The 26,338-nt window shown below is 31.9% G+C and overlaps 1 protein-coding gene and 1 long non-coding RNA gene across 2 annotated transcripts in view; one reads left to right on the top strand and one right to left on the bottom strand.

The window, feature by feature from the left end:
- Nucleotides 1-26,338, bottom strand: part of LOC139486753 (uncharacterized) — a 128,021-nt gene that overhangs the window by 43,269 nt on the left and 58,414 nt on the right. The window contains exons 30-47 of the mRNA XM_071271690.1: nt 25,610-25,674; nt 24,832-25,037; nt 24,201-24,265; nt 23,096-23,381; nt 22,561-22,662; nt 20,712-20,872; nt 20,276-20,338; nt 18,765-19,518; nt 17,691-17,797; nt 16,241-16,364; nt 15,394-15,591; nt 14,924-15,089; nt 11,460-11,634; nt 10,654-10,800; nt 10,356-10,445; nt 9,708-9,817; nt 8,853-8,940; nt 8,270-8,416 (exon numbers count right to left, since the gene is read on the bottom strand). Coding sequence (XP_071127791.1) covers nt 8,270-8,416; nt 8,853-8,940; nt 9,708-9,817; nt 10,356-10,445; nt 10,654-10,800; nt 11,460-11,634; nt 14,924-15,089; nt 15,394-15,591; nt 16,241-16,364; nt 17,691-17,797; nt 18,765-19,518; nt 20,276-20,338; nt 20,712-20,872; nt 22,561-22,662; nt 23,096-23,381; nt 24,201-24,265; nt 24,832-25,037; nt 25,610-25,674 — 3,054 coding nt within the window. The remainder of the gene's footprint in view (nt 1-8,269; nt 8,417-8,852; nt 8,941-9,707; nt 9,818-10,355; nt 10,446-10,653; nt 10,801-11,459; nt 11,635-14,923; nt 15,090-15,393; nt 15,592-16,240; nt 16,365-17,690; nt 17,798-18,764; nt 19,519-20,275; nt 20,339-20,711; nt 20,873-22,560; nt 22,663-23,095; nt 23,382-24,200; nt 24,266-24,831; nt 25,038-25,609; nt 25,675-26,338) is intronic.
- On the top strand, nt 691-4,481 carry LOC139486992 (uncharacterized). The gene is made up of 3 exons (XR_011655706.1): nt 691-946; nt 2,223-2,357; nt 4,323-4,481. It is a non-coding gene; the product is annotated as an uncharacterized lncRNA (long non-coding RNA).

Genomic DNA, 26,338 nt, shown 5'->3' with positions numbered 1-26,338 from the left:
TGCTATCTATGATTTTTTTTATAAATAGCAATCCACCCCAAGAGTTGAGTCTGGGGTATTTATTATCTACCTGGCAATAAAACATAGACTTCAGAAGGGTGAACATTTGCTCGTGAGGTTTAATTGGATACACAGCAATAAATGGTGTGATTCTAAATCAGATGCCATGTCAAGGAAAAGTGTCATGCTCTCTGCATGTTAAAGACACTTGTGACAACCAATTGATAGGTATTTTGGCATGATTGGTTCACAAGCAGGGGTATGTTTTTATTTCGATCCAATATACAATGTATCCTCTTTTTCCAGAGTCAAAATTTTACCTCCTTATTCAGAATTGACTCACTTTGCAGACCATATTTAATTTATTCATGTAATAGAAAATTAGAATGTGAGGAATGATATTCAATTAGAGAACTATTCACTAGAGTTCAAATGACACAGATGTAAGCAATTATAAGTCACTGTTCAGCCTTCAACAATGAGAAAAAAAATGTAAATTTCTTCTTAAAAAAATAATAAATATTGCTCCTCTCAATCAATATATCAAGCAAAAAAATAAAATCTACATTATATCTTAAGTTTGGTATGTTGTATAATTATTGTGACTCAAAGCAATAATTTGATTGACTTGCTTAGTATCAACTTCCGAAGCAAGGTTGTCTTCTCTCCGGACATTCCCGAAGTCCTGCGTTTAACACCCTTGCCTTCAGCAGTACTCACAGCGTGCAAGATCTTGCAGAGATTAAGCATCCGCAGCGCATGCATACATTTTTTCGTTAATTGCATAAACATATATTTAAAACATGTTTTTGTATTAACTTTAACGGTTCATTTTTAAACATACAACAATTTGTAGCCGTTTGACCATTCTGTGGAAAGTGCACACATGCAAACTACTTTGTTTACGTTTTCCAAGTTGGCGGCCGCCAGCGTACAAACCATACAGGTATGATTTTTTACTTATATTAAACGATATAACTATTTTAAATCAATGTATATGACAGAATTCAAATGCATAGGTGTCAGGTCTGATCGCTGGTGGACATTAAACAAAATTGCCGTTTCTTGGAAGGAGAAATTTAAAAAAGGGGGAGGGAGTACTTTAAAAAAAAAGGCATCACACTTTATTTTAGCTGCAGTACCATACTGTGGCATGCATAAATTTATTCTCATAGACAGAAAATAGTGTTTGCTGGATATTAAAGATAGTAGGATTACAATAGGATCACCCCCTCCCTCCCCCCCAAAAAAAACCCCACTGCATTATCATTATTGTGTGGCATTAGCATGATCAAGGATTTGTACTATACAAATCCTTAGTAAGTATAAAGTAAATCAGTAATTAAGTAACTAAAAATTTATTTGGATTCAGTATATTGACAAACAGTACAAACATATGCTCTAATGAGCTTTTCACCGAATATAAAAACATATGCAATAAAAAATAAAACAAGACATGCGGCATGCAAAATAAATTATAAAAAGCAGCACCAAAAATTAGCTCTAAGCAATAGCATAGACATGTATCTGCTATTGGAAGCCGCATGCATGATTAGGAATCAAATGAGCTATCAATCAAAGGTTACCTATGAAATTATGGTGTCATTATTTATTTGTACATGTATGTCATGAAAAGAAAAAAATCTACTTCACAGGTTTTGAAAACTAATTATATATTTTTCTCTGTGTCTATAATTTCTAAACAATTAAAACATTTAAAAGCTGGAGTATATATCAGTAACACTCAAGAATGTGTCCACTGCTTGAAAGGAAGATAGATAGATAAAAGGCTGCAAATACTACTAGTTATGTTCAAATGCCAGAATCATGTATTTTAATTTACACAAATGTAAGTACAATGCATAATCACCCATTTTTTACTATGTACACAAAATGTACATGTTCATTCCATTTATCAGTTGGATCTAGCTACTAATGGCTAGTTTACAGAAAACCAGGCATATATAATACTTTTATAGTCCACTAACCATATATTATATGATTATATATTTTTAATATTTGTGTTTTTGTTGAATTTATGCTATTTTGCATTGGTGTCCTTGTCTTCAATTTTCCCCCTTTAAGACTTGCATGTGTAGGCTGAAGGTAAAGACACAGAAGAGTGCAGGGGGAATTCATGACCAGTACTCCTCTTTTGTTGACTAGCTGTATATTTTAATATATATAGTGCTGATTCTGATGATAGATAATTATTTTTTTAGGTTTCTAATACTAAGTAACTGATTATCATGACACTGTCATAACATGAGGTGCCAGGACAGGCAGGAGATATGAGAAGTAGCAGTTTTAAAATTTTATTGCGGGAAATGTTAATTTCAATAGTATTTTATCTTTTGGTAAGTCTTATATATAAAATAATTAGAATTTTGAATGTATACATGAGGGTTGGATGGGGTTAAATGATTAAAAAAAAATGCCCTTAAAAAATGAAGATTAGAGAATAACAGGCAAAAAAAGTGAAATTATAAGAGAAAAAAGGGGTTAATTTTTGAAAATTAGAGAAAAAAGGGGTTAATTTTTTAAAGATTAGAGAAAAAAAGGGTGAAAATTAAATGTTTACAGAATTACAGACCCCCCCCCCCCCAAAATCCAGACCCTCATACATACATACATGTACATATAGAACATAATTTTTTTTTTCAAAAATAGGACAAGTGAATTCATGTTTAAAGTGTAAATTAAGTTTCTAGTTTAAAAAAATAACATTTAATGAAAAAACTAAGGTCATATATAAATGTAAAATACTGCAATCTTTTAAAACAGATAAAATAATGTCAAATGGCAATTTTACACCATGAAATATAGTCCTCATTAAAACTGATTATTTCTGTAATATGCTAGAAATATAGGTAGGGTCAAATAACTCTACTTTTGTACTTAAATGTCGGTTTGATAGTAAACTAATGTGCAATTTTATATGACTGTAAATGAGAAATCAGCTATTTTTGATTATTTTTGTCAAAATAGTCAATATTTAGAGAGTATGTTCGGAGTTCCAAAAAAACATATTCTAAGTATGAAAATAAACAGTTTTTTCTAAGACTTGCTGATCTTACTCTTTCATTCATATAATATTACATTCAATTTTGGCAAAAAATGACAAACTATAGCAAATTTATAGCAACTCACCAAAATTTTGATCATATTGTAAATTAGTTCAATACACTGTTTCATAAGGTTTTCATCATCATGTAAATATTGAAATCTGTCACTAATCATGTGTATTCTTCAAATATCTATAAATTTGTGATTTTTCTTTTCTTGATTTGAAGTTGGAGAGAATTGGAGATTTGAGCCACTATAAACATACATGTATAATATCACTGTACTAGTGTACATGTTTTTTAAGGGGCTAGCTGGACACTGCCTCCTGGTGCGGGAGTTTCTCGCTACATTGAAGACCCATTGGTGGCCTTCAGCTGTTGTCTGCTCTATGGTCTGGTTGTTGTCGCTTTGACACATTCCCCATTTCCTTTCTTAATTTTATGTATAAAATATATCTCTGCATATCTGAAGCCCCAGACTAGTATATTTCTTTTGGACTAGTAAGTTTTTGCAAAACTTTGTTTGAACCAATAAGAAAAATGTCAGAATATTGGTCTTTGGACTAGTAGTTGAGAAAAGATTTTGGTGCAGACTGTATATATATCACATTTCCTTTATCAAAAATTTTTTTCAAGCAGAAAAAAAGAATGGGTTGAAGAAAAATTATTGAAAGCTACATTTGTCAAAATTAAATATTTGCGGAAAATTTGCTCTTTTTAGTGGCCTCCTCTCATACTTGTTTCTAGCTATAAATTGCACTTATCAAAGACTTAGACAACCGCATGTTTTATTTTACTAAACATATAAATATATATATATATTATATCAGTTTTTGAATTATTTCTTCTAGAATGGTGTTTTTCTATGCATTCTACAAACTAGTTTTCTTTAAACAAAGCTCTAAAATACCTTGTGAAATATAATTTTAGCTTTTAAATTACATTCTGTAGTACATTGTTGTTGCAAAGGGAGATAAGATCAATATGTAATAGCTTCAAAGATATGAAAAAATATATGTTATATTTTACTAGATTTTTGCACATCTCCTGATATGTTCAAGTTATGTTCTGAATTTGATCATAGGTATTTTTTTTTTATTGTTCATGTATCATTATGAATTGGTTTTTTTCTTATTTTTGTATGAATTATTCTGATCATTCATAAAGTCAAATAGACACTACCAAATTATGATAAAAAATGATATGCAATGCTGTACATATACTATAAATCTATTAATTAATGATTTTTTCTTCTAGAATTGACATATATATGGAACTGTAACACGGAGAAGCTGACTTGAAAGAAATATACTTAGTATTTAGTATGCTGATAGAGAATGACAGTCACAGACTTTTATTAATGTTGTAATTCAAACAATTATCATACACACAGGAAATAAACATATATAATTTTTACTTGTTTTTTTTTTAAGTCAATCTATGGAGAAGGGTCATAGTCAAAAACTAGTAAATATTGATGTAAGCCATATACATACATCCATATGGCCTTTACTAATGAGAAATAGTTCTAAGCCTAACATATGTTAATGCACCAGAATACATTTTAAGAATACATAGGCAGATCAAGGGGGGGGGGGGGGGGGGGGGGCCTGTGGGGCCCAGGCCTTCCCTTTCGTGGGGAAAATTTGGTTGATTATATAGGGAATCATTGAAGCATGACTGGAGTGGACCCCCCCTTAGGTCTTAAAAGAATGTGTCAAGTGACCCGGCCAACCAACAAAGATGGCGGCCATGGCTAAAAAATGAACATAGGGGTAAAATGTAGATTTTGGCTTACAACTCTGAAACCAAAGCATGTAGAGTAAATCTGACACCGAATCATATTGTTAATCAGGTCAAGAAATGGTCAGTTGACCCCTTAAGGAGTTATTGACCTTTATAGTCATTTTTTTTTTAAAACTTTTACAAAAATCTTCTCCTCTATAACTACTGATATATAAAAAAAGAAGATGTGGTATAATTGCCAATGAGACAACTATCCACAAGAGACCAAAATGAGATAGAAATTAACAATAAGAAGTAACCGTATGGCCTTCAACAATGAGACAAATTGAACTAACCTTGTTCACAATCATCAATATGGTATTTATTTTTAAAAAATGTGTCCGATGACCCTGCCGGTGAACTAAAATGGCTGACATGGCTAAAATTAGTACTTAAAGTAGAATGCAGTTTTTCTGCTCATATCTCTGAAACCATTTAAAGCAAATCTGACGAGGATGCAAATGTTCATTAGACCCAGATCTATTTGCCCTGAATTTGTTTAGGCCAATCAGGCAATTTGTTGTTGGATTGCTGCTTCTGAATAGATAATTTTAAGAAATGTTTGCAGCTTTCGGTTATTATCTTGAATGTTATTATAGATAATACAAATACTACAAATAAGTCAACATGACCAAAATGGTCAAGTGACCCCTTATTAAGGAGTTATTGCTCTTTATAGTAAATTTTTAACAATTTTCTCTTCTGGGCCAAATAAAGGCAACAGTAGTATATCGCTGTTCGAAACTCCCAAATTGACTGAGAAAGTAAACAAATCCTGTTACAAACTAAAACTGAGGGGAACACATCAAATATAAGAGAACACATAACAGAAACACAACATATACATTGTGTAACACACACAGAAACGACTATAATATAACTATGGCCATTTTCCTGACTTGGTACAGGACATTTTAAGAAAAAAAATGTAGGGTTGAACCTGGTTTTGTGGCATGCCAAACAACCCGCTTTAAGGGCAATGTTCATTATAGATAGAGATAATTGTAAGCAGCAGGAATTTTCCGTAATGTTAGATCTACAAACACATCACCAAAACACAACCTTTGTCATGAATCCATTTGTGTCCCTTGTTTGATATGCACATAGACCACGGTGAGCTACACAGGCTCGTTATAGTATTTTGTTTAGATGCTATAAGCAACTGGCTAACTATATAGTTTAAATTTGACATTTTGGTGCTTTAATAGCTACTTATGTGGTATGGGTTTTGGTGATTGTTGAAGGCCGTATTGTGACAAATAGCTGTTACTTTCTGTGTCATTTGGTCTCTTTAAGAGTTGACAAAGTGGCAATCATACAACATCTTCCTACTAAGCAATATTGCCCTATGATATGAACAATCATCTTTGCCATATGTACATAAATTCACCATATGTAGACACTTATTTCATGATAATGGAACACCGTATCTATCGGTGGTCACTTAGTAGCGTGTTTGTCTAGGGGTCGTGTGTTCAAATCATGGCTGTCTGGGTCAAACCAAAGACTGTAAAATAGGTGTTTGAGGCTAATCAAGGTAAATAATCATTTCACATTATTATGTTCTCGTCTTGAATGTTGGACGTTGAGTAACCATTTTTTTTTTATCATAATGGACAATTGAACAAAACATATGGGACGAGAACTGTCATTTGAGATTTTTTGGTTGAACTAGTTTTGATTGATTGATAATAAGTGTTTAACGTCCAGCGATGAATATTACACATATATATCTATGTATATATAAATATGTTCCGGGCCATACGAGTATGGTCATGACCGTATGGTTATATACTCATACGAGTATGGTCATGACCGTATGGTTATATACTCATACGAGTATGGTTATACCCGTATGGTTATATACTCATATAGTCGGGATCATTAACAAGTTTACAGTAAATACTTTTAAAATCTTCATAAAGTATAACATTTTAGTTGTCATGTCATTATAAAAGATGGTATCAATTAAAGGTCATTTTATTATATAATAATGATAAAAGATTAATTGAATAAAATTAAGCAGTTTCAAGATTTTCTTGTATGACACTATTAAGATTGCATCTTTTAATATGTTGTTCTATAAGTACTGTTTGTTTTGATTTGCTTATGTAAAGGGTTGTTTGATTGTTAGAGTGGGGTGCTCATTTTCGCCATAACTTTCCATGTTTTCTTCAGTTTATGTTCAGGTCCGAAGTTTATATTTTTGAAGTATACTGGTATTTCTATATGAAGATAACTTCAAATGCAAAATAATATTCTTAGCTTTAAAACGTGTTTGTTTTGAGAAAACTCATCTGAAAAGTTAGATTAAGGGTGTTTGAAATTTCCTGATGTTTTGTCAATGGCGGACACATATTCGCCGTTTTCACACATCTATTTTAAAACCAAATAACTGCAGCTTTAAACAATATTTATCAAATAAATTCCATTATAGATGAATAGCAGACATTTGAAAGGTGTAAAAACTAAAATTGAGAATAGAAATAGGGAATGTGTCAAAGAAACAACAACTCGACCATAGAACAGACAACAGCAGGTCTTCAATGCAGCGAGAAATTCCCACACCCGGAGGCGTCCCTCAGCTGGCCCCCATACACATAATAATTATATATACTAGTTCAGTGATAATGAACGCCATACTTAATTCCAAATTATACACAAGAATACTAAAATTAAAAATGATACAAGACTAACAAAGGCCAGAAGCTCCTGACTTCGGACAGGTGCAAATATGCAGCGGGGTTGATATGTTTATGAGATCTCAACGGTTGAACCCCCCCCCTAATACATGTAGCCAATGTAGAACAGTAAACGATAAAAATACGTAAATTTCTATTCTGGCAAATATTGATAATAAATTTCCAATATCTTAACCTGAGGGAAAAAGCAATTAAATAATTTAAATAATTCATATGGTAGATTTTTTTTCAAGCAGTCTTTTCGTTTCCACTTGCAGTTTCGACTTTAGTAAAGTAAATGTTTTTCTTTTCATTTTAACAATTCATTTAACTCTACATTTAATAAAATGCAAACTTGAAGAAAATCTATCGAAAAGTTACAAAAGGTAACTGAAATTTCAATAAATCGAATCGTATATTATCAGCGTCAATTCATTTCTATTTCCTTTTTGGGTCTTTGGTGTAAACCCCAAAAAAGTAGTTCCGACCACAAAGAGTAGTGTCCCTTTGAACGCTTGTAGATTACAATAGAAACTGGCAGTTTCTATATCGTGACGTCACAATACAAAATAGCAAGTCCGCATAAACGATCAGTGACGCAGAAAATACAAAATACCGGTGACGGCAAGGATTGATTGCCGAGTTTATGAGCTTCAGTCCTTGCTTGGAAGTTGGCTTAGTATGTATACTGTGTTTTCAGAAGACATTTTAACATTATCAATGACCTTTTGACCTTACCCTGATAGATGTTTCATTTACAGAGACAACTTTGGCCATCACATCTACAATCCATTGAGGATTTATAACAACTTTGTCATTGAGAACCTCTGTGTCAAAGTACTGGACAATACCAAGGTCGTCTAAAAACTGTACAGCTAGCTTGATCTGGAAAATGGAAATCCAAAATCATTTTAATTCTAAACCTATTATGGAAGTGAAGAAAATTTTTTAAGTATTTCATATTTGAATTCTTTTTAATATCATTTTTATTGCAAATATTAACTATATTTACTTAAGATTTTGAAGTTAGTAATGAGAACTTCACATTTTTCTGTTGTTTCACTGGTGTGCAAATATTCATGAAGTAAAATAATTGAATCGGCATAAAATAATTGCATCTGTCAACAAGACATCAAATTAAAGAAAAAATATGTATTGGATTTGAAAGCAGTTTTCAAAGGTAATTTTGACAAAGTTTTCAATAGATTTTATGTACATCCTATACAAATATTGAACAGTTTCAGGATTTTCTTCCATAACATTTTTTAACAGTTGAATTGATTCATTTAAAATTTTCAGTTACAAATCGAATTTATCTTACATCTTTCTCATCGTTGATACCATTTTCCTGAGAAAATTCTTGAATCTTTTCCCAATCTATAATGTTAATTTTGTGTTTGTTTCTGGCACTGTAAATATAAATATCTTGGTAATTTAAAGAAAACTAAAAGCACAAACTTACTACAACTTTATGGTAGACAACAATAATCGAGGCAGATAAGCAACAGAAAGCATTGAAAACTGTGTTTAAATCACAAACAAGTTCAAACCTAGCATGCAGAAATATCATATTTAAAGATAATACATATGATTCGGTATATACTTTTAAAATTAAAAAGTGATTCAACAAATTGTGAAATACTATTTGATCTTTTTTAAATCAACAGTTTATATTTGTAAACTTTTAGCTTAAAAAAAGACTGATCATGGAATAACAGTAAATTTAAAGAAATAATGAATTTGTTTTGAAGTTATTTGGTCTGTTTTGCTTGTATAGGACACAAATGCTAGTAGACTGTAATTCAGTGGTTATCGTTTGTTGCTGTTTTACATATTTGTTTTTCATTCATTTTTTTGTACATTGATAAGGACGTTAGCTTTCTCATTTGAATTGTTTTACATTTGAGATTTCTGGGCCTTTTAAAGCTGACTACTCTGCATGGGCATTGCTCATTGAAGAAAGCCATACAGTAACATATAGTTGTTGGTTTCTGTGTCATATGGTCTCTTGTTAAGACTTAAGAGTTGTCTCATTGGCAATAATACCACATCTTCTTCTTTTATATGAGATGACGCTTTTGATAAACATTTACCTGGTATATGATGAAGCATTTATAACCATGGAAGTATTGATCAATGAAATAATATAATTATATTTGAAAGTAAACTAGCTTACGTGACTATACTTTCTTCAAGTTTCAGCCATAATAGTGGAATTTTCATTTTCATTTGTGGACAATAATTCATTGTGACATCTACAAGTGATTGTTGTAATTCTGCTATATTCTACAATATAAACTCAGTATATAGGTAGAGGGAAATGAGACTAGCTTCTTGAATTAGATCTTTTTCAATGATTACTGCAAATATTATATAAATATGAGTGTGGGACTTCAGTAAAAATAACTGGGACATATTTAGTTCAGATTTTTTCTAAGCTGTTAAAATGTAGGTCTCAGGTCCTTATTATATGTTTTGACAATTTGAAAGGACTTAAAAGCTACGGTTCCTCAGCTAATTTTTTACATATCAATTTTGTTTTTTAGATTAGTTCTTGAATATATTTGCTTTTTGGGCATCTTTATATCAAACACTAATTAACTATCTAATCTACAATGCCATGTATGGAACCTTAATAAAAGAATGCCTAGATTTTTAGGTATTTCTGTTACAAAAAATCCCAATTATTTTTCAATCATTGCTTTTTTAACATTTTTGTTAGTAATTAAACATTGATCGATTAAATTTGCAATGTACTGTGTAGAAATGATACAAGATTTTTTTCTACTGAGGGTATTTCTCTTAACATTTACTTCTAACTTACAGTGCCCTGTGTAGAACTGACATAACAGAATTTCCTGATTTGTGGGTATTTCTTCCTCAATTCATCTTCTCTAATGTCTGGCATTGGAATCTGCAGATATAAAAAAAATTTGCCCTTTACCATTTCTTTTGCTGAAAACAATTCATTTGTTGTTACCCATGGCCATTTTTTATTGGGCATTTGTGTGTTGTTCAGTCACTTGATGAAAATTTTCTATATTCAAATGCTTCAATTAATTAATTATTCTATAATTAACACAGTGATCACATAGAAATTACTTTTAATTCACACAATTTACCTGATCTAACTGGGTTCCAACAACAATAACTGGTGAATCAGGACAATGACACACAACTGAGCTAAGCCAGAAATCCAGTCCGGAATGTTCAAATCCCATCCTCATGTTCCATAGTAACATGTAAACAGCTTGTTTAGACAGGAAAAACTAAAAAAAACAGGAAAGATAAAGCATGAACTGTGAATGACTGTCCAATTCCAACTTGAACGTTCTGTGAATTCATTAATATTTGTTGGATACAAATTTTTGTGTATTTGATGGGTATATTAAAAAAGTTCAACGAATGACAAATTTCCTGTTGCCTTTTATGAAGATATCGGCAAAACCACAAAATTAAATATCCACAAACATGTAAATTTTGCCTAATCCAGGAAAATTGGTACCCACGAAAATAAATGAATTCACAGTACACTAAACTGGTCTAATCTAGAAAAAAGTTAAGATTAATTGAAAAAATTTACTACAAAAATTAAAAATCTGGTTTTCAAATTTTCCTTTTTTTCAGAGTTATAAATGTAGCTTACTAACCAATGAAAAAGCAAAATAAACAATCGAAAGCATGCATGTAGAAATGAAGACATCAAGTACTGAATTTAGGCATCTATCATCTGCAGTTGTTGGACTGAAAATTTAAATAACCAGACAGGTGTGTAGATAATACAGTACCACAAGCAATATGAAAAAGTTGATTCCAATGAATTTCATTTGTCATCTGGAAACCATACAAAGATCTTTTTATCAAATGTACGAAAATGTTTGATTTTTTGACATGTCTTGAAAATGTTATCATAATGGTTTATTCTTACCTGATGTGTATTGTAGTATACTGTCTGTCCTGCAAAGTCCCAACAACTAAATCGTATGCTCTTATTGCCTTCCTGATCAATAGGTACCATCCAGTCTTTGATGACAATTCCATCAGTTAATTTAGGAATACTTCCAGTGTATTTTTTGTTTGTAGCTTGTAAGGCCCTAAGTAAACTTTAAACAGAAAATTCTATTTTTGTTAAATATAAAGAAATGATGATTAATATTTATTTTGGGAGAGTTATGAATTGAAAATTTCCATAATCATGTTTATTACAGCTAAATAAGACACAAAGAGTGCACACAATGAGATATCACAACTGCTATACTAATAATGGTTTTAGTTTATATTCAAAGTCTTTAAGACCAAGATACTACTACAGATATCGCATAAACTTAAGGGCGCTCGTGGGTACAAACATTTCAGCAAAAAATTAAACATTTGTTTTTTCATTACAAATTTTATTTATTACACTATTAGTTATTACTTTATGATATGGTACAAAAATCAACCAAAAAAATCTATTTGGTTGGGCCCCAGATGACTTTTAAAATGTTTATATCATTGAAAAAGCTCCAAATTATCTTCCTTTGGTGCAAAAATGCCATTTTTTGGCATTAAAATTAAAATATCTTTTTCAACTCATAGGTCCCCTATATTTTTTATTACTGTTTTCAAAAAAGCTGTACAAAACTAAATAATTGTAAAATTTAAGCGGTTTCTATAATTTAGTTCTTTTTTTATTTCGATATTACCTCTATTTCTCCTATTAGTTTAACAGAAAAAAAGTACCTTTACAAAAATGTATGCTTCTTTTGAATGCACATTGTGAGCGTAAATAAATGGTGAACCCATTTTTTTTTCTTTTTTTCTATTAAGTATAAGATTAAGTTCATTTATAGAAAAATATAGCGAAATCCTATATTAGGGAAAAACTAGAGGCTCTAAAGAGCCTGTGTCGCTCACCTTGGTCTATGTGCATATTAAACAAAGGACACAAATGGATTCATGACAAAATTGTATTTTGGTGATGGTGATGTGTTTGAAGTTCTTACTTTACTGAACGATTTTGCTTCTTACAATTATATCTATAATGAACTTTGCCAATTAGTAACAGAGAACTATATTTGGTAAAAATTTACATAAATTTACCAAATTAATGAAAATTGTTAAAAATTGACTATAAAGGGCAATAACTCCTTAAGGGGTCAATTGACCATTTAGGTCATGTTGACTTATTTGTAGATCTTACTTTGCTGAACATTATTGCTGTTTACAGTTTATCGCTATCTATAATAGTATTCAAGATAACCAAAAACGGCAAAATTTCTTTAAAAATTACCAATTGGAGGGCAGCAACCCAACAACCAGTTGTCCAATTCATCTGAAAAATTCAGGGCAGATAGATATTGACTTGATTAACAATTTAACTTCTTGTCAGATTTGCTCTAGATGCTTTGGTTTCATAGTTATAAGCCAAAAACTGCATTTTACCCCTATGTTCTATTTTTAGCCGTGGCGGCCATCTTGGTTGAATGGCCAGGTCATCGGACACATTTTTCAAACTAGATACCCCAAAGATGATTGTGGCCTAGTAGTTTCAGTGGAGATTTTGTAAAAGATTACTTAGATTTATGAAAAATGGTTAAAGATTGACTATAAAGGGCAATAACTCCTAAAGGGGTCAACCGACCATTTTGGTCATGTTGACTTATTTGTAGATCTTACTTTGCTGAACATTATTGCTGTTTACAATTTATCTCTATCTATAATAATATTCAAGATAATAACCAAAAACAGCAAAATTTCCTCAAAATTACCAATTCAGGGGCAGCAACCCAACAACCGATTGACCGATTCATCTGAAAATTTCAGGGCAGATAGATCTTGACCTGATAAACATTTTTATCCCCATGTCAGATTTCCTCAAAATGCTTTGGTTTTTGAGTTATAAGCAAAAAACTGCATTTTACCCCTATGTTCTATTTTTAGCAGTGGCGGCCATCTTGGTTGGTTGACCAGGTCACGCCACACATTTTTTAAACTAGATACCCCAAAGATGATTGTGGCCAAGTTTGGATTAATTTGGCCCAGTAGTTTCAGAGGAGACGATTTTTGTAAAAGATTACTTTAATTAACGAAAAATGGTTAAAAATTGACTATAAAGGGCAATAACTCCTAAACAGGTCAACTGACCATTTTGGTCATGTTGACTTATTTGTAGATCTTACTTTGCTGAACATTATTGCTGTTTACAATTTATCTCTATCTATAATAATATTCAAGATAATAACCAAAAACAGCAAAATTTCCTCAAAATTACCAATTCAGGGGCAGCAACCCAACAACCGATTGACCGATTCATCTGAAAATTTCAGGGCAGATAGATCTTGACCTGATAAACATTTTTACCCCATGTCAGATTTGCTCTAAATGCTTTGGTTTTTGAGTTATAAGCCAAAAACTGCATTTTACCCCTATGTTCTATTTTTAGCCATGGCGGCCATCTTGGTTGGTTGACCGGGTCACGCCACACATTTTTTAAACTAGATACCCCAATGATGATTGTGGCCAAGTTTGGTTTGATTTGGCCCAGTAGTTTCAGAGGAGAAGATTTTTGTAAAAGCTAACGACGACGGACGACGACGGACGCCGGACGCCGGACGCCAAGTGATGGGAAAAGCTCACTTGGCCCTTCGGGCCAGGTGAGCTAAAAATGATTTAGACCCGCGAGCCCCCATAACATTATCAAGATTCATAAAAAAAAAGGGTGTAATGTCTATACCAGATAGACATGAGCACCTTCCAATAATTCAATAAATCAAATATAGTTGAAATTCTCCTTATAGTATCTTAGAAACAGACCCAATCATGAAAACTTCATATTTATCTTAGGCAAAGACCAAAATTCAATGAAATTTCAAATGGAATTCTTCCTAATGACCTACACTAGATACCTTCTTAATCTTGTTTTCAATTTAATTTAATTTAACTTTCACTCAAATTATGAAGAAAATAGTTAGGCACTACAAGTTGTTTTTTCTAAGTATTAGACGAGATTACTGTGTGGTATACATCCTCTTCTTCTGACATGATTCTTTGGTTTTGTAAGTTATTCATGATAGGTGCCACAGGTGGAGCAGGATCTGCTTCCCCTTCCAGAGCACCTTAGATCACCCCCAGTTACTGATTGGGTTCGTATTGCTTATTCTATATTTTCTTTGTTGTGTTTAATGTTTACAATGTTTCAATCTATTTCAAAGATTTTCCAGAAAAAGTCTGCACCTTCATAAGTATACTAACATTTCAAATTGTCAAAACAAATTGAGTATCAATTGAGCTACTTACAAAAATGTTTATTTTGGCAACTATTTTTGGCTAACCTGCATTGTTAGGTTGCTATAACCCAAACCTCTGCTGATAAATATCATGTAGGTTTTTTTTTATATAAAATCAACTTACGTAGTTTTTCCAGCTTGTCCTAAACCAATAAACATCAGTTTTGTTCGTAGGCACTCAGTAAAACCTCCGGCCATCTTCTGTAAGAAGGATTTAACAGAATCGAACCCTCTATTTACTATATCTCGTGGTGGAGTTTCTAATGCTGCACAGCTGTTCAGATTTAAACCTGAAATATATACAAAATTACCTTTATCAAAAGTTTAAAATAACCTTATAGTCTATTTTTAAGCAAATTTCAGTTATTTGTTCATTTTTTAATATATTTATTGTGGGTATATTCTCATGAACTTTAAGAATAAGAAATCTTTAAGGATGTCTAGGTCCAAACCTGCTTGCTACATTTTATTTTTAATATAAATGTTCCTATCTCGATCTTCCTTAAAAATAAATGTGTATGAAAAATAATTTCTGACTTTAAAGTATTAAGTATTATTCATCCGTCCAATATACCTTTTTTTTTCTATACTTACTTCTGAGGTTTGGCAAGAGACCTACATCCCCATCTAAACTCTCTAACAGAGGACAATGTTCTAGATTGATGGTCTGTAGGGTTAGAATTTCTCTAATCATCATAGGAAGCTGTGTTACAGCAGTGAAGGACAGGTCTAAAGTTTGTAACAAAGTTAACTTAAAAACTCCAGCTGGTATTCCCCCATTTTCTGTATCACCTGAAATAAATGTCAACAAATTTAAACAAGTGAAACTGCGAAGTACTTCTCACTGATGATACCCATGCCACAACTTGATAATTTTAATATTGTAAAATATGTAAGTGTTTTCGGTAAACAGGAAGTTGTTGAGTGATGAATATTAAAGCACATCACACGGTATAGCTGACTTATATAAACCCTGAAACCCAATTTCAGAAATCCTTCTGATGTAGTTCCTGAGAAAGCTGCCATGAAAATTACCCCCACTTTTTCAATCAAATTATAATTATGAGATTCTTTTTTTAGATACACTGTACATAAAGCTATATAGCTAATCCTAAGTGTCTCCTATGCTGTACAGTAAATTGAAAACAATTGTTGGATTGCTGAAGCAAATTTAAAGCCTGCCTATTAAACCTAATGTTGGCCTCAAACTTAAATACAAAACATTTTTTTTATCACAAAATGTTGGAAAAATTACCAATAAACAGCTGCGCCATGAGCGCATGATACTCCCATAGCTTTTTCGATAAAGTTCAATTACTCTTCAATGTTATATCAGAAATTTATAAATAAACTGTTATCACAGAGATACCGTATCGCAGGTTATTTTCGTGGGTGCAAATTTTCGCTTATTTTGGTAATGTAGAATGTTATCAGAATTTACCTATTGACTGACATCCTAGTCTTGGAATCTTGTTCATAATCTGTAAATTAAGTCTTGCTAATTCTGACTGCTCTAAAATGTCATTATTATTGACATCACATTCACTGAACAGTCGATCCACTTCCTAAAATATATTATATTTCTGTATAAATAGTTATGCCTTGTATCAGATAGACAATGCTTTAGATCTATCCACACATGGATATTTAAAAAGCCTAGTTCATAACTGTTGACATTAAATTTCATTGTATGAAATCTGCACCCATATCCTAGTGTACCGTATAAGCCCATGTACAGTATGCATAGATCCAACCAGTCTGTGCCCAGGTAAAGACTACTTGCAACACAAACACTGGCATAGACATGTTGATCAATACAAGCATGTGTTTACTAATGTAAATCCCTACAGTGTTTAAAAGATCAAAAGCATATTACCCCTCCAAGGTTAATACCTGAAAGAACAGATAGTATATTTTCTCTACTATACTGTTTTGGACTTATAAATATTTTCTCTATTGTAAATTGTGTTCATACCTTAAAACATTGGCTCGATTCATTTGTGTTTCATTTGTAGCAAAATAAATTAAACCTTCAGTGCCATTGTGGGAAATTGAAAACCAATTAAGGATGTACTTAGGTGAGGTTTTGGAATTCGTGTCAAATTTTCGGTCTCCTTCGTGTTTTTCCATACAAAACAAGGTAAAATATTTTGCCCCATAACACCCATTTATTTTTTCATATAAGACGAAATAGCTCATGACAGGTCATTTACCAAAATTTTAGAAGATTCTTAATTTTCTTTCTTTTGTTTTAGACCCAAATGATACCAATGCAAACATAGGGTAAAAGTCTGAGTCAGCCTTTTCCCGCCCTATTTCAAATCTCAAATATCTCGAAAAGGAGGTCCATGACCTATCAATATTTTTAGCTTATTTCTATCCTTTAAGAATGCTCTACAAGCTTATAGGACCAATTTTAAATTCTTGATTTATTAATTTTCACCTAACCTCACCTTAGTACATCCTTAAGAGTCGTTGATTCTTTTTAGAATTTTTTATTTTTGTTTGTATTGAAAAAGAACATAATTAGATTGGATTTTACAAAGTTTCATCTTCTTGAAAATCAGTAAAAAATCTACAAATGTGAACATCAAATATGTATAAACATTCTCAAAGTTTAAAAGCTGTGAGTTGTTAACTGTCAAAGGAAGTTGATTACACAATTCATAAGTCCTCCTTTCCTTGCCTTGCCTACCTTTATTCACGATAATAAAGGTGAAAATTTAAATTTATACAATCAGCAAATAATGGACAGTTAATCCCCACATGGTCTTAAAATAAAGATGGCAAAAAAAACCTAACACTCCCTCCCCCCTCCCTTTTCTCCATGATTATTCTCAAAATAGAAATTTATATCTATAGAAGTTTTTTTTCAAATAAAATTAACTTACGTCTTCTCCAATGTTGTTTTTCACATATGGATTTTCAGTGTGCCACGTGGTGTAGACTTGTTTTGGCATTTGCTCAAATTTTCCATCAGAAGCAATCCATGGTATTCCTAAAATATAACTCATTCTCTAAGAATTTCATGCAAACATGGTTTATTTATACTAAATGTCATAAGAGCAAGGAGTTAATTCTCAATCTGTCTTTTTACTTTTGATGTTTGATTAGGTATAAGACTAGGTAGATTTAAAGTAATAGTTAAAAATTACTGTAGAAGACTTTCCCATTTCAGTTTTGCAAATGAACAGCTCCAGTTGACCTTGGTTTATTTGAGGAAAAAAGGTTAATAGGACATTAAGAGGTGAAGATATTAGCTTTATGCATTAATTTGAAGATTGTGTATTCATCGCTCTGTACATTTTGGCAGAGGGAAATTTGTTTTCAAAATTAGCCAATAGATAATACAGCAAATAGTTCTTGGAAATAAGTTAAAAGAAATCAAGTCCCACAACTCTGGAAAGAAGGTAATAGAATTTGTCATCTTCAAAAACTAATATCGTGCAATGTAGATGTTATTTTAAGATTATAATAGATTCTTGATACCTGTTTGATTTCATCAGGAAATAAGATAAAATACATACATCTGCATGGAAACATAAGGCAAACCAGGGGCATAAAATTTCAGATTTTAAATTTAAGGTACAAAATTCACTGTTCCACAAAAAGTTACATGTAAGAACAATTTGACCTCTAATCTTATCTTCTCATAAATAAACATGAAAACAAAAACATGAAGGGCCTGATGGGGGGGGGGGGGGGGTCTGATCACGATTCACCAATTGATTTTTTGGTCAATCATGATTCACAGAAAATAAATTTCCATGATCATGGATCACGAAAATAAAAAAAAACAAAAATCTGTAGAAAACGGATCACGATAGCGAAAATGCTCTGATCATGAAGAACGAAAATATGGAGGATACATGTGAAACATCATTCTAAACAGCAGATATCAAATTTCACTATAATTCATTGGTTCCTATGACTATAAGCTGAAAGATTCAAAATTATCTATTTACCTTTTACACTTAAAAACTTCAGTTTTGTCAAATTCTCTATTTCTTTTGGCAAGCTGGCAATTGGATTGTAATCTAAGCACAAATCTTCTAGATCTTTTAACCTTCCAATGTTAGCAGGGATATCTTCTATCAATAGTCCTTTCAAGGTCAAATTGATCAATTTGTTCTTGACTGGCCAATCAAATTCAATCTTTCTTATGGGGCAGTTGTGAATGAAAAATGTTGACATTACTGGGCCACTGATGATGTCCTTTGGTAGGTCAGTGATGCCTTTCAAGTTGGCAAGAATAAGAACTTCTAAATTGCAACACTTTGATAATCCACTTGGAAATACATGTGTGTTGTCCAAGTCAACATTAACTATTGACATTACTCGTAAATTTCTAAATGTTGTCCAGAGGTTACTGGGAAGTGTTTTCAAATTCTGACTTTGAACTGTTAAAGTTTCTGCAAATTGTTCATATGGTTCATAGTATGAAGATTCCAAAGAGTAGTCTGGTATTGGTACATAATCACCACGGCTATATGCATGTGCTCTACATGCTAGAATATGGCCATATTCCATAAATAATGGTTCCTCAGCTGTCATTCCTGATCTCACTTGTTTCATTGGGACATCATCTCTAACAAGATCAGCAATCCAGTCAAGGAGATCTCCTGGTGCACCCTGGGAGGATAGACCACCATGTTGGGTAGCAAACAAACCACATAATGAGGCATAAGGTTGTAATAACTGGAACAGTAATGTCTCTATCTGAAATGAAACATTTTCTAAATTATTACAAAAACATATACTTTTTAACCATTCCTTAATGGTTTTTTTTTATTTCAGTTGATTCACTCATAATCATTAAAAATCATTTTCAGAAATCTTATTTTAGAGGATACCTTAGTTTGTGACTTTGACAAATTCTGTGTATAAGCCTTATAAAAAAATGAAGTATTTCATAAAAAAAAAAATGAATTTGTTGTTAGCATATAACTACTGAACCCATGAGAATTGTTACCCAGATAATAATGATTTTGAGAATACGATTTTGATGGCATATTTTAGAGGCTCTGTTAAACTTGTTAAAGATTCAGGGCAATAATTATCTTGACATATAAACCCTGGTTTTTGTTGGAGACTGTATCACTAGATATTGTCTGGATATTTGTGTTGATTGGCTGCTGTCTCATGGTATCAAAACCAATTAATGATGCATGTTTGGCAGGTTGCACTTCGACTTTTAGCACAATATTGAGTATTTTCATGTGAATATCTATTCAAATTCCAATTCAATTTACAGTGTAACCTGTCTAATCCGACACCTAAGTATTGAAACATCCTGCTTTTACTGACACATTTTCATGGTCCCAAAATAAACCTATCCTTGCAGAAAAAAACTGAGTATTCCGACACCCTGCTTAATGGAACATTTTTTTCTGGTTCCCCAGTGTGTTTGAAGACAGGTTACACTGTATATAGAAAAACCTCCTAAAATTATACTGGAATAAATCAAATGACATACTTGCTGCTTGCTCCATTTTCCCTTGTTTTCATTCAACATCTTCATCTGAGGCGGAATTTGCAACTGTTAACAATATAAAATGTAAATTGTGATATGAAATGAAAAAGAACAATATGAAAGGAGAATTGCACATGTCATTCAAATATAGGATTAATAAAATTCAGAACAATTTGCATATTTTAATTCAAAAACCTATTTAAATGTGATAAAAATTTCATTAAAGCGTTTTCTTCTTAATGAACGAATAGTGTTTGGCAGCCTCCCACCTGCATGCCATATATCCCCATTCCTTCGGGAATTGGATTAAAAAGAAATTTGATCATGCATTTTACATTGCTATTTTTTAACAACAGACAACAATGCAAAATTTATTATTCAATTTAAGAAAATGTTGCAAATAAATACTGCTATCAAAAATTACAGTAGCTTAGCATACCTTGTGTGTCAGAAGTGCAATATAATTCCATGCCTGGTATAGATTGCCGTAACTGTATTCTACAGGGATATCCTTCTTCAAAGGAAAACCTGGCAAGTCCATGAAATGTATAGATGTCTGCTTTGGTTGGTTTAAGTGGTAAAGATTTGGTCTGGTACCATCTACAATGATTACTCTATTCAGTAAATATGTTACACCTAGAACCAGTCAAGTGCTTACCACTTAGTCAGTATGGGTTCATTCTATTTATATTGTTACCATGTACATACACAGGGCTTTATATTGGGTGATAACTTATATTTGACATATACATAAACAGGGCTTATACCTTCTACTTCTACCATGTATATACAAAAGTTTTTGTATTGGGTGATTACTTCTACTAACCACATACATAAATAGGGCTTTATATTGGGTGATTACTTTTACTTCACATGTATATAAAAAATTTGTAAGGGTTCCGCGGAACCCAGTGTCTCGCCTACTTTTGCTGTAAATTGCAGGATCAACAAAAATGAGGGAAAAAATCAATGAAAATATTCCGCTTGATACCATGTTTGGATTGTAGGAAGCTTCTGTCCAAGTTTGGTAAAAAATCCTAGATAGTTTATGAATCTAATAAATGTTTTAAAAACTTTAACTGCAGACTGGATGTAATGTTAACTGGAAGAAAAACTAAGTCCATTTATAAGTAAAATACAGATACACAGGTACAAAATATTAACAAAATTTCCTTCTAGATACTAGCTTTTGATCATAAACAAGCTTCTGTCTTAGTTTGGTACAAATAAAAAATAGTCTGTGAAAGTTATCAAAATTTTTAAAAATTTAACCACAGAGTGAATTTGTTGTTTCCTGGCAGAAAAAAAGTCCATTTAAAGTAAAATATGGAAAAAAAGGATATGTCATTTTACAAAATTTACTTCTGGATACTATCTTATGATCATAAACAAGCTTCTGTCCAAGTTTGGTACAAACCAAGGATAGTTTAAGAAAGTTATAATAATTTCAAAAACTACAACCACAGAGTGATGTAATGTTTTCCCGCAGAAAAACTAAGTGCATTTATAAGTAAAATACCGAAAAAATGGAATTTTATTTTCACAAAATTTACTTCTGGATACTATCTTATGATCATAAATAAGCTTCTGTCCAAGTTTGGTAGAAATCCAGGATAGTTTAAGAAAGTTATTTAAATTTTAAAAACTTTAACCACAGAGTGTATGTAATGTTTTCCAGCAGTAAAACTAAGTCCATTTATAAGTAAAATACGGAAAAAATGGAATTTTATTTTCACAAAATTTACTTCTGGATACTATCTTATGATCATAAACAAGCTTCTGTCCAAGTTTGGTAGAAATCCAGTATGGTTTAAGAAAGTTATTAAAATTTCAAAAACTTTAACAACAGAGTGAATATTTGTGGACGCCGCTGCCGACGGAATGTAGGACCGCTTAGTCTCGCTTTTTCGACTTAAGTCGAAGGCTCGACAAAAAGGCTTTATAATGGTTGATTACTTCAACTGACCATGTACATAAACAGGGCTTTATAATGGGTGATTACTTCAACTGACCATGTACATAAACAGGGCTTTATAATGGGAAATTACTTCTTCTTTCCATGAACATAAACAGGACTTTATAATGGGTGATTACTTCAACTGACCATGTACATAAACAGGGCTTTACAATGGGTGATTACTTCTAATTACCATGTACATACACAAGGCTTTATAATGGGTGATTACTTCGACTTACCATGTACATACACAAGGCTTTATAATGGGTGATTACTTCTACTTATGATGTACATAAACAGGACTTTATAATGGGTGATAACTTCTACTTACCATGTACATATACAGACTGTAAATTATCATTGCTATAATCTATCTTGACTTTAGGATAAGCAACTTTAGGCTGTATGCTGTTAATTCCTAGTTCATTGTCTTCTGTAAGGCAAATATTCAAATATTTTAAATATCAAATGAATACATTTTGGACATTCATATTTTCAGTCATTTTGGTATTTTTTTAAAAGGATCAATATTCAACCATGGCTGTATTATCAGATGTATAATATTACCATATTTTCTAAATGATGTGCAAATGCTAATCGGAGTGATGTTATTTCAATGTTCAAGTCAATGGTTATTCTAGTGGTTGCTAATAGTGACTCACTATACTGTGTGTGCAGAATTTTCTTATTCCTGTTTATGCTTTTATGACATATAGCATTGATGGGCAGGACATCATTAACTCCCCTGTTGTATGCCCTGATAGCAGTTTATACTTTATATGTTGGATAATGCCTTGTTGTTGCTTAGCTCAGTGACTTTTTTTTCACAAATACAAAAGGTAATGTTTCTACAGTACCAAACTTACCATGCATATAACAAAGTCGGTGAACATTAACATCATCAAACATTGTCATTGCAACAGGATATCTCAAGGTCACATCATCCAAGCCAGAAGGAAGGTACACAAGAGAATAAGGCATCTCAAAGTTAGTGCTTCTAATACTTGACCACTCTTGTAAATGTCTAGAATGTAATGTAATGATTTGTTCCTGAACAGAAGGACGTGTAATCACCTGACAACAAGAACTGTGTGCAAATATGGCCTTTATTTTCCATTCATTGTCAGCCAGGTCTAAGGCAGAACTACTTCCCTAAAATAGTATGGATACTCAATTATCAATTAATTCATTTGTTTTATAATAATTACAGTGAACCAATCGCAAAATTTCAAAAGTGGCTTTTCACATAATTCATTAAACAATTACATATATAATTGCCGGTGTCATATGTTATTTCAAACCCCATGGAAAATTTGCCCACATATCTTTCAGGGGGGTTCAAATCAACATTGGACACTTGCACCAAAACCTATTAGAATTTTAGAATTTGATTATGTAAACATATCTTTTTACCTTTTCAATGAACAGTCTCTTGCACGTTAAAGACACCCTTGTAGATTTCGAAAAAGAGCAGGCTAATGCCACTACAAGGCAGCACTCGCACCCGCAAAGTGGAAAGGGATTAATATAAGTCGCAAAACTTGTTTCCCAATCCACTATAAATAAATATGTTTAAACTAATGAACAGTCATTTTTGAGAATAAAACTAACAAGTGAAACTGTGAGCTTCTGCTCACTGATGATACCCCCGTCCAAATATGCATTTGGAAACTTCAACTTGGCTATCAGGTGTAAAAATGATACAAGTGTTCAGTAAACAGGAAGTTGTCGAGTGATGAATCTGAAAACGCATCACACAGTATAGCTCTCTTATATCAAGCCTGAAACCAAATTTCAGAAATCCTGGTAGTGTAGTTCCTGAGAAAAATGTGACGAAAAATATTCATGGGACGGACGGACTGACGGACTGATGGACTGATGGACTGACGGACGGACAGACAGAGGTAAAACAGTATTTTCAAAGTGGGTTATAATTAATGTGTTATAAAAGTAGTATCATTATTGTAATACCTTAGTTATCAGGAAAGGTGGTGCTGGTACATAGGTCTTCTCTAAACGGTGTTGTTCTTTAGCTCCTATAAAACATAACATATATAATAAGGGGAGGAAAAAGGAAAGCTGATATAAGAGAGATAATTCTTTAAATAAATAACCTTAAAAGTTACTCTTTTAACTATATTATCTATCCTTATTAAATTTTTCAAAGGGATTTGACTCATCCTTTCTGTTTTTATGTCACATCAATTTTATGACTTCATCATATATATATTTTAACAAATGAGACAGCATTCAAACATTTCCTTCCATTTCAGAATTTTCTTTCTATCATGGTTCACAAGAAAATAAGAAGATAATATTTGCAATTTACCCACATGTTCTATTTTTAGAAATTTTTAGGATGACTGTGGTAAAGTTAGATTCCAATGGGCCAAGTAGTTTAAAAGTACATGATTTTTTAAAAAGTTTATCTGACAACCAAAATCAGATGAAATAAAAGCAAATAATTGATGAATACTTAATTACTGCTATAGTTTATACCAAGTGCTATTTTGATCAAGGAATAAATGTATACTGTTTCAGCAACTAGCAAAAAGAAAAACCCTAAAATCCTTCTTTTCCATTTTTTTTTTTTAGCTCTTACCAGAATACATAGCAATATTCCCAGCCTCCTTTTTCTCCCTTCTAAGACTATATAAGTCTTTATAAGCTTGGTCTGTAAGAAGCTTACATTCAGGTTCTCCCAAACTGTCCTCATCTTCATCGTCATCTTTACTCGACAGATATTCTATTGTTCCATCCTCTTGTACTCTACTTATAACTTTCTCTTCATATCTCACGGTCTCAGATCTTTGAAAACACAAAAAAAAATATGTGCGACTTGGATTCATTCATTTTCGTGGGTACCAATTTTCGTGGATTAATGAAAACTTACATGTTCGTGAATATTTGATTTCTGTTTTTGCTGAAGTCTGTATACAAGCCTTTAGATAGATAACTTGTCATTCTTTAAACATTTAATTTCGTGGTTAACCTTTAGCAAAGAAATCCATAAAAATTTGTATTCAATGAATGATAATGAATCCACAGTATATGAATCAGATCTTTTCGATTATGTCTCCGTGTTGAAGGCCGTACTTTTTACAACTTGTGACTTGGATGGAGAGTTGTCTCATTGGCACTCATACCACATCTTCTGATATCTGATTAATGTGGATATTTAGACAATTTGGATTAAGTCTGATTCAGTCAGGACTTCAGTTTATACATTGATGTTGGTATAAATATCTTTTAAACCAGTCTAAGTAAGACAGGTTTACATTATTAAGTGGATTTACAGTTTAAACAAGATTAGGTTTAAGACAGGTATTTGCTGTAATTTGTTCACACTATATCACCTTATCATATAGACATATACATACCCCTCATCTTTAGCACAAGTAATAACTTTCAATCCTCTTTTTAATTTTGGTGGGTACATGTAGGACTGAAATGCACAAAGCAAGATGTGTGAATTTATCAATAAGACATATACAAATCCTACTAGAAGAACACAAAATCAAATGTAAATCCCCCCCCCCCCCCAAAAAAAAAATTAAAAAAATTAGAGTCTTAAATGGATATAAAAGAATTGCAACTATAATACAATTATGTTATCAGGTTACAAGATAATGAGTTTTATTTTTAAATCTGATATCATTTTCATAAATACAAGATTATAATGGGAGACTTAATCAGGATCAGAAAAATATGTCCGCATTAAATATCAACTTATTGGTTTGTCATCAGACCAAAGGTTCTGAACAACGGAACAACGAATCAAAACAAGAGGCTGTCAAATTGACAGTACTCCATATTTTCCGGCATGAAAATGCTTTATATTCATTGACAAATAACCACATCTGAAAAAAATTTCATACCCAACAGTACCTCCAGGCTTTTCAGCATATTATTAATCTTAATCATATAAACAGTTTGCAAGAATAATATAATTGAAAAATGAAAACGAGACAAAGAAGTAATACATGGAATTTTTAACCCTTAGACTGCTGCATTCATTTCTATTGTACTTTTGTGTATTGCTGAATAAATTTTTAATCACTGATGAAATACACATGTTCACTTACAATTGCTGTATCTTTGTAAATAAA

This window comes from Mytilus edulis, chromosome 8 (genome assembly GCF_963676685.1).
Source record: "Mytilus edulis chromosome 8, xbMytEdul2.2, whole genome shotgun sequence".
NCBI classification, from domain to species: Eukaryota; Metazoa; Mollusca; class Bivalvia; order Mytilida; family Mytilidae; genus Mytilus; species Mytilus edulis.
This window is presented reverse-complemented; position numbering and strand designations above follow the sequence as displayed.